The following is a 13204-nucleotide window of genomic DNA, read 5'->3' on the forward strand; positions in this document are numbered from 1 at the left end:
TCGTACGTCGCTCGTTGGAGAAGACTCAACGAACACTTCGTCGGCGAAGTCGAAGTCGTGAAGTCCTCGGTAGTATACGTATCGCAACGACATGCTGTGAATGATCAGTCTTTCCGCAGTGAGCCTGTACTTGAGATCTGCAACATCATGCACGCTGCACACCGGAACTGCAGTTGCGCATGCGACAATACCATTGGCACCGCGCGAACGGGCGGGATGTCGTAAAGCCGTGGCTGGAGAAGTCTGAAAAGAGGTAGTGGTGAGTACTCGGTAGTATCACCACCGACATGCTATGAATAACCTTCGTGGGTGTTCATGAGTACTGCAAGTGATCGTTCCAAGTTCTCTGTCCCCACGCACAGCGGGGCGCGTGTCACAAATAGATCAATTCCAGGACATTGCGATTGGCACCGCGCGAATCCAGCGGGATGTCGTAAACCCTGTCTCGGGCCCAGAAGATTGGACGAATACTTCCCTTCGAGTCCGAGAAGTGTTCGTTCGCTGGCCAGGCGGGAAGTATCACTGTTGTGATGCACTTCTATCTCCCCGCACGACGCACTTGTTCGCCGGACGGTTCCCCCGTGTTGCATGACGTATGAGGGTGCCTTCGTGGGTCGTGGGCCTTGGCAGCGGAGTCTGACACAGCAGTGTTCCCCGCAAGAAGGTACATCTGTCGCTCAACCTTTGCAGTTACCGGTTTGAATTCGGATGGCGGACGGTGCTTGTAAATAATCTTCGACACGCAAGAGATGTAATTTACACCATATATATGGACACTAAAGCTTGTAAGTACACCAGCAACGACAACTTGAACGAACTTCTCGGATGGACAAGTCAGAGACCTCAGCCATAAATAACACATACACGCACACGTACGGGGAAACCGAGCGAGAATGACTCCACGGACATAATTACACCAGCTATTCGTGCGCGAAGGACTAGACCACGGGGGAGTCAAGCTCAAGATGGCTGCCCTTCCACCCGTCGCTGCCGGGGCCCATGTCATCCATCATGTACGCGTCGCTCTCGGAGATGGCGGTGCCGGAACCGGTGACGCGGGTCGTGTTCGACGCCTTCCCGTCCACGCCGCTGGCCTGGACGGGGAGCTTGACGGGCCCTGAGTTCCAGCGGATGGTCGTGCTCGTCTTCTGGAAGGTGGAGGTTTCGATGGTCGTGCCTTGGTCCACGCGGATGAGGATGAGCGTGAACGAGACCGGCTGGTGGAGGATGCAGGCACGTCAGCGATACACGCCGTGGCCCATGGGAGGCATGCAAGTAAACGGGATGGCTCACGATGAGCTGGACGACCTATGGGTGTGGTGCATTAGCGAGTGCGAACTGGCAGGGCTCTGGAGGATTCCACGTACCACATCAGATACGCCGTACTGGGCGTTGTTGGACGCGAGGAATGTACCGAAGAAGACGACTACCGAGGCGGTGTAGATAAGACCAGACTCGACGAGAATGCGGATGACGCGGGTCAGCCTGCGGTTCCCGCCGACGCGTGTGATATCATGGGACGCGACACCGTTGTTGATCTGCAGGATGCGGTATACGATCAAGCCTAGATGCATGTCAGTTACCAGAGACGATGAGCCTTCTTCCCATGGCTAAGTTGGGAGTGGCCAAACGGGGCGCGCGTACCTGTCGATATGGTTGTCATCGCGAGGGTGAGCGAGAGAACACTGGTAATGAACGGCACGAGGCGCGACTCGTTCAAAGTGGCTGAGGTGTGCAGTGTCGCCTCGATATAGACGACGACCCAGCCACATGCTTGCAATGAGGGACTGTTCAGCTCCAAGGGAAAACAACTGAGAGGGGCATTCGAATGACTGACCCGTTTCTGCAAGCCAGAGGAGGGCCGGTACGAGCACGACCTTCCAGTTCCTCTCATAGACGACATAGCATCTGTACACCTACGAGTCCGGCAGCGCAAGTCAGCTCCGTACCAGCTAAGTGCAAGGATCCGGGCGCGGTTATACGGACCATGATCCCATCGCCGATAAACGTCTGTGCGATGTAGTCTGCGGTCCGCATGACGTTGACCCAGTTCGAGATGTCGTCGAACTCTGCGATGGCACCACCGGGGCCGGTGTAGTAGATGAAGGCCTGGAGGTTGTGTAGGAGCCCGAAAGCCATCTCCAGCGTGGCGATTGTGAACATGGCGATCGTGGTCCCGACCATGATCCAGCTGATGCGTGCCCTGCCCTTGAAGTGCCCGTCACGGGTCCACAGGAGGACACGCAAGCCGTAGGCCACGGTTATCAAGACGATCCCTAGAACATTGGTGTAAGCGAGCTACGTTGCGGATGAGCGACGTTGAAGGCAAACCGTAGAAGATGCATTGCATGTATAGCGCTACGAGCTGGTGCACGCCGGGAAGAAAGTATGCATTAGTCGAGTGATTGCAGAGCGACGTGCGTGTGCCGACGGTATACCTGAGCGGTGTTAATCGGGAACGCTGAAGAGGACATCGTACACCAAGCGGACAAGCGGACGGAGTGGAGCGTTGGTCTCTCGACTAGCAAACGGGGAAATGGAACCAAAAGACTCAGGGGAACTCAGCGGACCGTGGGTTGCATGATATACTGCCAGATAAGAACGTCCATACAGAATGCGGCGCCCTGGCAGGAAATAGCTGAGCTATTATTTTTGAATCATGAGCACAACTTGGAGGCTCACCGATCACCTCCCGTCAGGGCCATGGCATTGTCCCATAACGTCAGCGCCGCGCAGTGCGCACCAGCGCTTCGGATCGCAGTACTAGGTCACCGAGAGAGAAGGTTTGTTCCCAAGTGGGAAGCCTCCTGGGAGAGATGTCGGTTGCGATCTTCGTGGCCTGTCTGATAATGCCACCGAAGCATCCGGTCGCGGACTCGTTGGCCGCGTACTAATGAGGACCGCTGCACCTATGTGGGAACTGTACTACCACATAGAACGATGGCGCTGCAGCAGGAGGACACGAAGTTCAATGTGTCAGGGGAGGCATATGGGCCGCCGTGGTTCGCGGTCTGGAGAGATAAGAGCATCAGGTTCTCAAGAAGAGCAGCAGGCTGTGAGATATCGCAGTTTGGAGGTGGTTTCTGCGATCTGGGTGTGCGCTCCGCAGATGTGTCGCGAAGACTGCTTGAGTCGGGGAAACAGCGGCCCGAAGAACCTCGGACTGTACCGTGGTTACGTGTGCTGTGGCGGTGTAGTGAGCGCCGGGGTGGTGGCACGGGTCTTGGACGGTGCCACGATGGCCACCGCGAAGTTGCTACTAGCTCGCGAGTACAGAGTTCTCTAGCGGCACCATCGCATCTCATACTATCAAGAGAAGAAGACTTTTCACTATTGATACTCCATCAGGATCAGTCTAGACTCTTCGCCAACTCAGCGGTGACCGGGATGTTAGAGCCTTCCGCGCAACCTGTCAGTCCCAACCGTCAAGCTGGCCAGTAAGCATAAAACCCGGGTTGTCCGATCGGTGATGCGACACCATGGCTGCCTCGACGACACTCGGGATTGACCCACTGTTCCATGAGCCCGTTGAGCTCCTCTCCACAGATGCGCGCGTCGCTCTATCATATAAGCGTGCACGGCTCCTTATGCACGAATATGGTCCGTGCCGTCTTCCTGTCCTCCGCCATGCATCTGACGAGTTTCTTCAACTAGCACTGACTGCGAAGGACGTCCTCAAGTGCTCCGATAAATTCTGGACACTCCAGTCCGACCCACGTCTACCCCTTGATATCGCTTGCTACACCATCCTCGCCGCGCATGTAGGCCTGGCTATCGGGACTCTGGCCAAGTTCGCCGACCACAGACCCGATGTTACAGCCCTCGTCAACAGCATGCTCAAGCTCGACACGGTTGGACTGTTCCTGCTCAGCGAACGTGGGCACGGACTCGATGCGTTGAACATCGAGACTACGGCTGAACTCACCGCGGAGGGATTCATCTTGAATACCCCTCGCGAGGAGGCATCGAAGTACGTACCCACTCAAAGCCTCATGAAAACATATTTGCTGACAAGAGCGTTCTGCTCCGCAGATGGATGCCAGCGACTACCCCATCCTTCGGAATACCGAAGGTCGCGGTCGTGATGGCAAGGCTCATCGTCGCGGGCGAGGATCGCGGGTGTCGTTTCTTCATTGTCCCCATCTGCGACAAGGTTCAGATGTACCGAGGCGTCCGCTCCACACGTCTGCCGAGGCGTAGCGGCACTTCTCCCCTCGACTTCTCCATCACCACCTTCGACAACGTGCTTCTCCCCATCACGGCCCTTCTCGGAGATTCCCTCAAGGCACCCAAGAATCGTCTCCAGGCGTGGTGGGGCGAAGTATGGCGCATACCCATCGGCACCGGGGCTGTCGCCGGACCGCTTGTGCAAGCAATGAAGCATGCGGCGTACATTGGCTGCAGCTACTCCCTCCATCGTCATGTCGTGGGCAAGACGCCTTCCCCGGTGCCGCTCATGTCCTTCTGGACGCAGCGGTGGGCCATGGTCCAGGCTGTGGCCGTCGCCCGTGTCCTAGACGTGTGGTACCCGACAGTCGTGAAGCAGTCGGTCGACATGTCTCTCGATTCAAGCCTGCGACACGCTTACTCCGTCATTACGAAGGCGAGCATCGCGCGGCTTTTACAGACTTGTATGCGAGAGGTCATTGAGAGATGCGGCGCTCAAGGGTGGGTGCCTTGTTATTTTTGTGACCATAGTCACATGCTGACCGGAGCTATCCAGCACGTTCGAACACAACTTCATGGCGCGCATGGAGGTACGTCCTTGACGATATTGGATCTGGAAGTATGACGGATCTCTGACGCACCTGCTTCCATAGACGGATGCCCACGGCATCATCATCGCCGAGGGAGACGTCCTCTCGCTCTGCATCCGCCTCTACAACGAGCTTCTCCTCGGGCGATACAGCATCCCCGCTCCGGTCCACAACGACACCCTGCTCTGGAAGCACGCCGAAGGACTCATGCGCAGCGCGCGCGAGTACCTCGCCACATGCAGCGACCACCGGAGCGAGAAAGCGAACGCGTTCGTGCTGCCGCTCGCGGAGGCCGGAGTGAGCGCCATCGGCCACGCGCTCGCATACTCCGCCGCGATCGACGCTGGGATTCCCAAGCCGCTCCTTGACGTGTTCGAGTGCGCCGTGGTCCGCCTCGATGCCGTGTGGTACTCGGAGTCCGCGGGGCTGTCGAGCTTCGAGCAGCGCATGCGCGAGGACCGGGCGAGCGCGGATGTGATGCCCCGTCTGGACGAGTACCTGCGCGACTTGCAGATCGCCCGGCATGTCCGCGCACCGATTGTTTCTGATGCTGCGTGGAAGGCCTACGTCAAGATCTTGCCCACGCATTCTGGGAACGCTGATTCGACTCGGGACTCGGGGGGCTCCTTTCGGCCTCAAACTCTTCCTGCACGCTTGTAGCTATGAGTTTGCGTAGTTGAGCGTATATGCGTCGCTTCCATGTGAGTCAGTCATTGTCAAGTCCAATGCTGAGTGTGCTCGCAGCTGACCCACCTGATAGCGTTTGAATCACAAGTTACAACGCAGACCACGCAGATAGAAGATGATGTGTCTTAGGGTGCAAGGTGAAGAGGAGGACTAGTGCTGCCTAGTGTCCTGTGGACAAAGCTGAAGCGCTGACCGACGGAGACCGGGGTACCCTCCAGTTGGCTCAGATTTGTAAGATCATACGTCTTATGTCGCGACCATAGTATGCCACATAGACCAGTGTCCGAGTCGTCGTTGAAGATGGATTACTAGTAACTGTCCACTGGGAGTATGGGCCTGCGGAATCTCCCGAAGCAAGGAAGGTAAGGGCAGTAAGTAACATTGAAACTCCGATTATACCGTATAATTTTGCCAGTGGCTTGTCCGACTTGGACCATGACATTGACCCACGGTCCATGTAAAAGTATTGACTCGGAAGTACTCGTCCTAGATAGCCTACATCATGTCCTCAGAAGCGCAATTCGGAGGGCGCACGCCCCACATTCCAGCCAGCTTTACCGCCTAAGGTGTGGAGTGGATTATCCGTCCCTTCTCCTTGTTGGTCTTGTCTCCCCGAAAGTCAGCAGTTCCTTCCCTCGTATCGCCCGTCTTCGCTGAACCTCCAACTCATGGCAGTCTCTTTCCAGCTCATATCACTGAGATCACTGATGTTCCCTCCCCAAGGGCCGTTCCTCAGGCTCTCACTGGACGGTTGATGCAAGCGCAGCGACCAGCTGGCATGGTCGCATCGCTGAAAACCCTACTATGATCTACGGCCTACCACTTCTGTGGGAGAGGTCAGACGATCAGGCAGATCACAGCAGCCTAAAGCTGAGGACAGTACTTTTCGCTCAGGCTGCAATCTTCACTACGACAGAACTCTGCGGTACCGCAGCTGTTGCCCCTCAAGCCGGCTCCGCTGTAGGAGCTGATTACGATTCAGATGTTACTAGTGCGTTCATAGCCTCATTGCGCGCCCGCGGATAATCGCGACTTGTGGCCGACCGCGGTAGATGGGGGAGATTGGGTTGACGCCTCAGGAACTCTGTGCGACTGACGGCGCTGTCCGAGCTCAGGCAGGGGGAAGATAAAAGGGAGGATCAGGGGGGTTCGCTGGCAGCGTCACCTCGTAGTACCAGCAGGTCACTACTATGGCTGCCCTTGCACGCACTATTGAGATCTACGGCATCGTGTGAGTCGTTTCTTCCGTCTCTTCAGGCAGGCTTCTCATATTAACTGACGTCGCCCGAACCTGCAGGCAGGACGAGAAATATGTCTACTCGGCGTCGACAGGTCAGTTGGCTCACTGATCGAATATCCAGATGGGGACGTTGATATACATGTTCTGATCGTGCAGCCGTCCTTGTCTACGACATCCTCCTGACCATGGATCGCGAAGTCAAGCTGTTTTGGACTGGGCAGTTCAGCGGAGCTACCATCGTCTACGTCGCTGTCCGATCCATGGGGCTGCTTGTCAACATCTTGGGTTTTGGCACGCATATCCCTACCCTTGATCAAAAGGTATGTTCCAGTCTGTACTGGCACTGTTGATGCTTGATGCTGATTCGGAGTAGAGGTGATATCCCCCACTCAGGGTTGTCCGGAAGGGAAGGCTGACAGTATGTGTGCGGTATAGCTGCGACGCCGTCACGAAAGCGTGGGACGCCCTCGAAGCTCTCGAGTATCTACCATCTGCAGGTGCGCACACCTCTCACAAGGTGCATTCTCTCGGTGCTGACGTCGAACCTCAGTATTTTCTGGTATGCGAGCGTTTGCGCTGACCCGGCGATGGTACTGGGGTGCCTTGATCTTCGTGCTCGCTCTGTCGCCAGTGGCCGTCAACCTCGTATGTCCCATTTTCATGATAAACACCATCCATGCCAACCACTGAGTCTCGCGATCATATACATAGACAGACTTGATTATATACACTTTCGGGGCAGCATGGCCCGTCATCGGGTGTTACATGGCAACGCGTCCCATGAAAACATGGATCCACACATTGTACGTCCTTCTTACCGTTCAAGAAGTGGAGTGTTTACCAGTGCGCACGCTGACTTCTGACATCATAGATGTACGTCTATGATAGACATGAGGTTTTACTCCCGTTGACGTACCCCACGTTAGTCCTTGTCCTTTCACGCGCACCACTGATTACTGCCGACATCCTCCTCATAATAATCACGTTGCGCACTCTCCGATATGGATCTGGTGCATTCCTCAATGCCGTACGAGTCCGGAAGCGCAGGTCCTTATCGGATGTCATGCTGTGGAATGGTGCGTACTTCCTTTTCGACCTTGTCACTCTGGGAGCACTCCTTTGATGATGCATCGCAGGAATGCTATACTTCGTGTACGTACCAAGCTCGGCCTTGCTCACCGTCGACCGAGTTACCAATGGCGCTTCAACAGAGCAATCACCATCTTGAACATCCTCGTGCTCGTCCTCAACGTCGGTGGGGTGAGATCGCACATCTTGTCTACCTCTTCACGTACCATATTCTGATCTCCACCATAGACAGAAACGAGTGGCGTAGCGGGATGGGTCGGGGCGTTTGCTCCTCCGTACGTCCACTACTCCCACCTTCCTTCCTCACCCTCTACAGCCCTGACCTCTCGTCCTTTCCACTCTGTCATGCAGCCTCAATACAATCCTCATCTCCCGGTTCCTCCTCGACCTTCAGGAAGCCAATTCGCAAGATGTCGGGCTCGCCGGCGACGATACGTACCTCTTCACCGAGAGCATAGTATCGGTGGGCACGCTCAATTTTCCGCGCGTGTTCGGCTCGATCGGCTCGACTATTGACCCTCTGCGCGCAACCGCTGAGGTCAAGAAGGACCCGCGGAAGGGGGAAGTCGACTCTCTGGGAGGTTCGGAGCTTTCGGAGATGAAGTTCGCCCAGGATATGGAGGGGTTGCGCCCCGCACGGTTCACTTAAAGATTCGAGATTCGAACCTTATGAAGGCTTTCTCAAACAAAAGCGTCCTTACAGTCCTGTGGAGGGAGGATGCGGCATTGCAAATTGAAAGAACGTAGCGTTATATCGGCTCTCGAAATTCGGAAGAAAATATTGCGACGATAGTCTTTCGTATATACCTCAGCCTCCCGATGCCGTTTGCTGGCGGGGAAAGGCGTGAGATCATATGTTCTCTGACCAGGGAACTTAACAGTTGAACAAGTTATCACTTTCAAGGCATTTCCCGAAGCCCGAAATGCTCCGAATGCTATCTGCGCAGCATAATCAAGCTGTCGCATAGCGACAAGGGGCCAGCTGTTCCTAAACTGCTTGCAGAGTCACACTGTCTGACTCTCGAAGGTTGATAGCGTCCCGACCAGGTGCGCGTCTCCCTCCTCTGTCTTGACCGTCACCTTGTCGCTGACCACGCAGCACTGTGCACTGAAGATCGGGGTTGTGCTTTACATGCCAGTACGTTCATTCGATCGTTTGCGGTATTTTTATAGAAGATATTAACGTATTTCGACCATACAACACAAGAGCGGCAATGTGTTCGGCCGAGACCCTTTCTCTGGAAGAGGTCGTCCCATCGATGTCCAATGACTCCGCGCGGTGCGATGACGAATTGAATGATTTGGACGACGGATCTGAAATCCTCCATGGCCGTACCTCCTATGTCCCAGGCTCCGAGTCTTCCAGTCAGATCATACAGCTCGAGGGATGTCATGCGGTGAGCATATTGCACGTTATCTAACACAAGTTCCATCTGAAAGATTATGGTCAGTACTCGAACCCACTGCCATATGAGATTCTGAATACCATATTTCGGCTCACCCAACCACAACCGCGTGAATGTAGTCCGTCCGTGTCGCTCGGACCAAGGAGTACCTGGATGGTCGGACTGCGTACGAAGAAGGCGCTTACACTCGTCTGCAAAGCCTGGTCAGGACTGGCTACTGCCTTGCTCTACGAGGACGTCGTCGTTCGGCGCACGGGACAGATCTGCGCGCTCGCCGACACGTTCTCCCACCGCGACTCGGGTCAGAGCCTCGCCCAGCTCGTGCGGAGCATCAGTCTCGTAGACTGCATCGTGCTGAGCAAGTTCCAAGACGCTATTCTCGCGAGCTTGTGCACTATCCTTTCCCGATGCTCCCGTCTCACGTCTTTCACCTATCGTCCAGCGTCGCGTAAAGTGTGGCCATTCGAAGCTAATCGTCATCCCAAACCGCCTATGGGCCTTCCTCCTCGCACTGAAAAGCCTCGCGAGGTAAACTTTGAGCCATCTTGGCTCCTTAGATCCAACCGTCGCAATCCTGGAAGCATTCTAGCTCACAGACTCAAACATGGCCTGCGTGCATTGGAGCTGGACCTGTCGGAGGTATACGATGATGGATCGCTACATAACCCGCTCCTCACCATGCTAGGCAACGCAGCACAGCTCACCTCCCTTGTGCTCAACGCTTTCGAGATCAGGTCCGGCGGCGGCGAATGGCTTCTGTCCTCACCTCCCCTGAAATTTCCCGCTCTGGAAACGCTGCATATTAGCCTGGAAGACGACATGTTCCACCGCTGGATATGTCGGTGCTGGGAGATGCCGAAGCTGAAGAACCTGACATACAAGGAGCCATTTTGCTTCTCCCCCGTCCTCCGCGATCGTCCATTCAAGTTCCTAGAAGTGCACGGCTCGAAGCTGAAATACGCGCTCCTCCAGTTCACTCCCGAGTACAGCGACCCCCTACCCCTCTCCACCCTATCCCAGTTCCTTCCCCTGATCGAACACCTCACGATCCCACTCTTCGTTGAACAGTCAGAGCTCGTGGTCAACACCCCAACTCTGCGCTACCTCGACCTCGTCTCTGAAGCCTACCATCCCACCTTTAAGGACTACTGCAGCATCACTCTCGCTCCGCACGCCCGAGTCCCCGCTTTCAGGCGTATCCGACTCTTGGGTCGCGAGACGTGGGAATTTGTGGCCCGATACCCTAGCCTCTTCGACCCCGACCTCCTCCCCGTGGACGTCGACGCGCCCGAAGCGCTTCCGGACCGCGAGGAAGTCCGAGTCCGGTACGCAGCCGATCCGGACACACCGGACAGAGACCCACGGGAGGACTGGACAACAGGTGGCGTCGTGCATCGTGTGCAGCACGCCGTGCTCCGGCAGAAGTGGTGGGGCCTCGCGCCCGACCCTTGGTGGTGCTCTGATTTTGCTACGGATGCCAAGGGCCATGTCTATTTCAGTCACTGGATCAGCAAGAAATATCAAGAGTTCAACCTTGGGGCTGACGTGGATTCCGAGGACGACAGCTCCTATGCCTATGAGTCCTCGTCGGGCTCGGTTGTCAGCTCAGAGATGAGCGAGACTTCTGAGTCTGGAGACGAAGACTTGTTTGGAGACCCGGCCTCAGAAGACGCGATCTTGGGAGGTGCGGACGTGGAAGACGTAGATTCAGATGACTGGGAATATCCGGATCTGGAAATCAGGACAAAACCTCAGCTTGACCTCGAGACTGCGCTCCGGGGGTTCCGTGCGGGACTTGAGGGGGATTACATGCTCATGGACATGGACAGCGAAGAAGGCTCGAGCTCGGGCACAGAAGACTTATCCTCTTGATTACCTTGTTCATACATATTCGTAGCGAGTGAGTAGTGCACACTATGCAGCCTGCGTGTGCGACACTAAGCAATAGGCTTCGTCACTGTCGCCGCCATATCAACTGCACGTGGTCGAACCTCAGGTGTACGATAACAATGCAAGATCCAAGATGTCCCGATACAGAAAGCAAGCGTTCCTTGTCATACATGAGAACAGTCCATACATAACGAGCATCCTTGTCCAGGTCCTTCTATAGTCTAGTACTTTTCCTGCACACTTCAGTGCGACAACGAACATGTTCTGCATGCGCTACACTGCTAGTGACATTCGATGAAGACTCGTCAACGTGAGACATCGAGAAAGCGCGAGGTTACACGTACTGGTGAGTTGCATGACGCAACCGGGACGACGAGCGTGGTATACGGTCGTCCAAACAAGAACGCGCACGCATGACCGTCACTATACACACGACTGTGCGCGGACACGTACTGCTCGATCTCCATGGCGCGCTCGGGAGAGCCCAAGACACGCGCCAGGACACGCGTGATCCACGTGCGGGAGTTCATGTTCGCCGCACGGTTCTGGAGTGCGCTGGAGGAGCTCTTCGGGAACACCGAAGCACACACATCCTGGAAGGCGGAGAGCTCTGTCGAGCGGTACTCCGGAACCCTGAAATATGCCAGGATCTGCTGTTGGCCCGCCTTCATGTGGGGACCCCGTGGCATGGGCTGTGCGACATACCCCTCCGGACCGTGCGGGTCGATGGTCATGGCCGCCCAGTGATGGCGGGTGGCGGTCCCGTTCCGGTCGACGTGTATCAGGGCGTAATGGAAGCCATTCGTGAGCGGGATGGTGGATACGTAGAGCGCATTGTTGTCTAAAGGAACTGGCAGGCTTTCAGCAGCCATGGTTCCGCTTGGGGACAAGCAGCTCTGCGGTGGCGGGCCTCACCCTGTGAACACCAGTCCGAAAGAGCGTTAGCATGAGTTCAACACGTGCGAATGTCGGTACATATGCGAGTTGCCTACGTTGGGATGACACTTCGACGGCGTGGACACCGATGTGGTGTGCGCCGGGATCAAGCCGGGACAGGGAACAATGAGTCCAGGATGGGGTGGAAGTAGTACGTGGAAGAGGTGCACGCAGCGCAAGTATATCGAGGCCTCGCGACGGGCTTCGGATCGATGATACTGCAGCGGCATGGTCGGCTCGAGCTCGTGGGTCCTTAGCTCAGATGCGCTGTGATGATGGCGTATTACCTCAATGTTTTATGCGATCATCAACACGAAACTAACTTCTACTCACCGCTTTGTTCGGTGATTTCTTTTGCGGAGGTGAACTTGACTTAACAATTTTCGACTTTAATGCAGTAAGGAGTAGCAATCGCACGCTGTAGGCCAGTATGAGGCGGCAAAGGATCGGAGCTGGTCGGAGGCGGGAAGGTCGTCCTCGGGTTTTGCCGAGCTGCCATGTGTACCCAAAGTCTCCGAATCCGGAAGCCTGAGTATCGTCCTCGAACTTCACGCACCTGATCATCACGACAATCAGGCTAAATAAGCCTGGCACGTATCCCCCGCTTGCCAGGCTAACTTAGCCTGAAGTCCTCCCTGTCTCTCACTGCGAATAAACGGACGAATAGTGTCCCCCTTTCCTTGTAGAGTAGGAGGTTAGTCCGGGCGTACTGGGGACCTGGGCTCTCCTCGGCAAACATTCGGCAGCTCGCCTCGCCGCCCATGGCGGTTGATATCAACCGCCGCGTCGGCTAGCGTGCGCCCTCCCGCCGCCCGCCCATCACCCCGCCCGCGCGCTCGCTGTCTCCCTCTCCCCGCCGTCGCCGTCCCCGACAGCGAGCTCGCTATCTCCGCCAGTTCTCCACCGATTCATTCCGTTCTTTTTGCAATCTTGTAGTAGTTTTCCATGCGAATTCAATGGTATTGCTTGCCAGTAGTACAGAGTGCGGGAACAGGGCGGGACAAGAGAGACGACGTCGGGGAGAAGAGCGTCAAAAATTGTGGCTGGAGGTAGCCATGGCGCCGGACCTAATGACATCAGGAGCCCCAGGCCCGAGGTCTACCCGGCAAGCCGGTGCCTGGACGAGCCTCGTGGCTCGCAGATCCGCGCGCTCAGCCCGCCGCGCGCCCCATCCCGATGCTCCCGCCCATCGCCTCCTG

The 13204-nt window shown here is 56.1% G+C and overlaps 5 protein-coding genes across 5 annotated transcripts; 3 read left to right on the plus strand and 2 right to left on the minus strand.

The window, feature by feature from the left end:
• Positions 1-820: 820 nt before the first annotated feature.
• On the minus strand, positions 821-2822 carry L226DRAFT_481416 (uncharacterized protein). Its single transcript, XM_067676929.1, has 9 exons — positions 2683-2822; positions 2439-2624; positions 2332-2365; positions 1987-2276; positions 1838-1916; positions 1645-1773; positions 1368-1564; positions 1294-1308; positions 821-1217 (listed from the first exon to the last, which is right to left on the minus strand). Exons 2-9 carry the CDS (start codon positions 2472-2474, stop codon positions 939-941), a joined length of 1059 nt encoding a protein of 352 aa, XP_067539141.1. The 5' UTR covers positions 2475-2624; positions 2683-2822; the 3' UTR covers positions 821-938.
• Positions 2823-3383: 561 nt separating this feature from the next.
• L226DRAFT_297248 (acyl-CoA dehydrogenase NM domain-like protein) lies at positions 3384-5572 on the plus strand. Its single transcript, XM_067673674.1, has 6 exons — positions 3384-3600; positions 3655-3970; positions 4033-4668; positions 4724-4757; positions 4821-5458; positions 5518-5572. Exons 1-5 carry the CDS (start codon positions 3480-3482, stop codon positions 5415-5417), a joined length of 1704 nt encoding a protein of 567 aa, XP_067539142.1. The 5' UTR covers positions 3384-3479; the 3' UTR covers positions 5418-5458; positions 5518-5572.
• Positions 5573-6179: 607 nt separating this feature from the next.
• Positions 6180-8534, plus strand: L226DRAFT_610463 (uncharacterized protein). Its single transcript, XM_067686155.1, has 12 exons — positions 6180-6280; positions 6339-6675; positions 6742-6776; positions 6841-7004; positions 7118-7181; positions 7235-7329; positions 7396-7485; positions 7607-7760; positions 7821-7836; positions 7896-7944; positions 8002-8048; positions 8125-8534. The coding sequence occupies exons 2-12, from the start codon at positions 6635-6637 to the stop codon at positions 8420-8422; spliced, it is 1053 nt and encodes a 350-aa protein (XP_067539143.1). The 5' UTR covers positions 6180-6280; positions 6339-6634; the 3' UTR covers positions 8423-8534.
• Positions 8535-8843: 309 nt separating this feature from the next.
• On the plus strand, positions 8844-11336 carry L226DRAFT_610464 (uncharacterized protein). The gene is made up of 3 exons (XM_067686156.1): positions 8844-8911; positions 8981-9170; positions 9225-11336. Exons 2-3 carry the CDS (start codon positions 8988-8990, stop codon positions 11049-11051), a joined length of 2010 nt encoding a protein of 669 aa, XP_067539144.1. The 5' UTR covers positions 8844-8911; positions 8981-8987; the 3' UTR covers positions 11052-11336.
• L226DRAFT_481424 (uncharacterized protein) lies at positions 11197-12391 on the minus strand. The gene is made up of 4 exons (XM_067676930.1): positions 12339-12391; positions 12062-12272; positions 11414-11985; positions 11197-11350 (listed from the first exon to the last, which is right to left on the minus strand). Exons 3-4 carry the CDS (start codon positions 11939-11941, stop codon positions 11312-11314), a joined length of 567 nt encoding a protein of 188 aa, XP_067539145.1. The 5' UTR covers positions 11942-11985; positions 12062-12272; positions 12339-12391; the 3' UTR covers positions 11197-11311.
• Positions 12392-13204: the final 813 nt, after the last annotated feature.

The sequence above is a fragment of the Lentinus tigrinus genome (genome assembly GCF_003813185.1).
Source record: "Lentinus tigrinus ALCF2SS1-7 unplaced genomic scaffold L226scaffold_5, whole genome shotgun sequence".
NCBI classification, from domain to species: Eukaryota; Fungi; Basidiomycota; class Agaricomycetes; order Polyporales; family Polyporaceae; genus Lentinus; species Lentinus tigrinus.

What these genes read in the sequence shown, in the direction of transcription:
- L226DRAFT_610464 (XM_067686156.1), top strand. Translation starts at nt 8,988, where the DNA reads ATGTGTTCGGCCGAGACCCTTTCTCTGGAAGAGGTCGTCCCATCGATG. An exon ending in AGCTCGAGGGATGTCATGCG is followed by an intron (nt 9,171 to 9,224) that starts GTGAGCATATTG and finishes GATTATGGTCAG; the next exon opens with TACTCGAACCCACTGCCATA.
- L226DRAFT_610463 (XM_067686155.1), top strand. Translation starts at nt 6,635, where the DNA reads ATGGCTGCCCTTGCACGCACTATTGAGATCTACGGCATCGT. An exon ending in ATTGAGATCTACGGCATCGT is followed by an intron (nt 6,676 to 6,741) that starts GTGAGTCGTTTC and finishes CCGAACCTGCAG; the next exon opens with GCAGGACGAGAAATATGTCT. An exon ending in TGTCTACTCGGCGTCGACAG is followed by an intron (nt 6,777 to 6,840) that starts GTCAGTTGGCTC and finishes CTGATCGTGCAG; the next exon opens with CCGTCCTTGTCTACGACATC.
- L226DRAFT_297248 (XM_067673674.1), top strand. Translation starts at nt 3,480, where the DNA reads ATGGCTGCCTCGACGACACTCGGGATTGACCCACTGTTCCATGAGCCC. An exon ending in CCTCGCGAGGAGGCATCGAA is followed by an intron (nt 3,971 to 4,032) that starts GTACGTACCCAC and finishes TCTGCTCCGCAG; the next exon opens with ATGGATGCCAGCGACTACCC. An exon ending in ACTTCATGGCGCGCATGGAG is followed by an intron (nt 4,758 to 4,820) that starts GTACGTCCTTGA and finishes CTGCTTCCATAG; the next exon opens with ACGGATGCCCACGGCATCAT.
- L226DRAFT_481416 (XM_067676929.1), bottom strand. Translation starts at nt 2,474, where the DNA reads ATGTCCTCTTCAGCGTTCCCGATTAACACCGCTCAG. An exon ending in CCTCTGGCTTGCAGAAACGG is followed by an intron (nt 1,774 to 1,837) that starts GTCAGTCATTCG and finishes CCTCATTGCAAG; the next exon opens with CATGTGGCTGGGTCGTCGTC. An exon ending in GATGACAACCATATCGACAG is followed by an intron (nt 1,565 to 1,644) that starts GTACGCGCGCCC and finishes ACATGCATCTAG; the next exon opens with GCTTGATCGTATACCGCATC.
- L226DRAFT_481424 (XM_067676930.1), bottom strand. Translation starts at nt 11,941, where the DNA reads ATGGCTGCTGAAAGCCTGCCAGTTCCTTTAGACAACAATGCGCTCTAC. An exon ending in TTGCGTCATGCAACTCACCA is followed by an intron (nt 11,351 to 11,413) that starts GTACGTGTAACC and finishes GAATGTCACTAG; the next exon opens with CAGTGTAGCGCATGCAGAAC.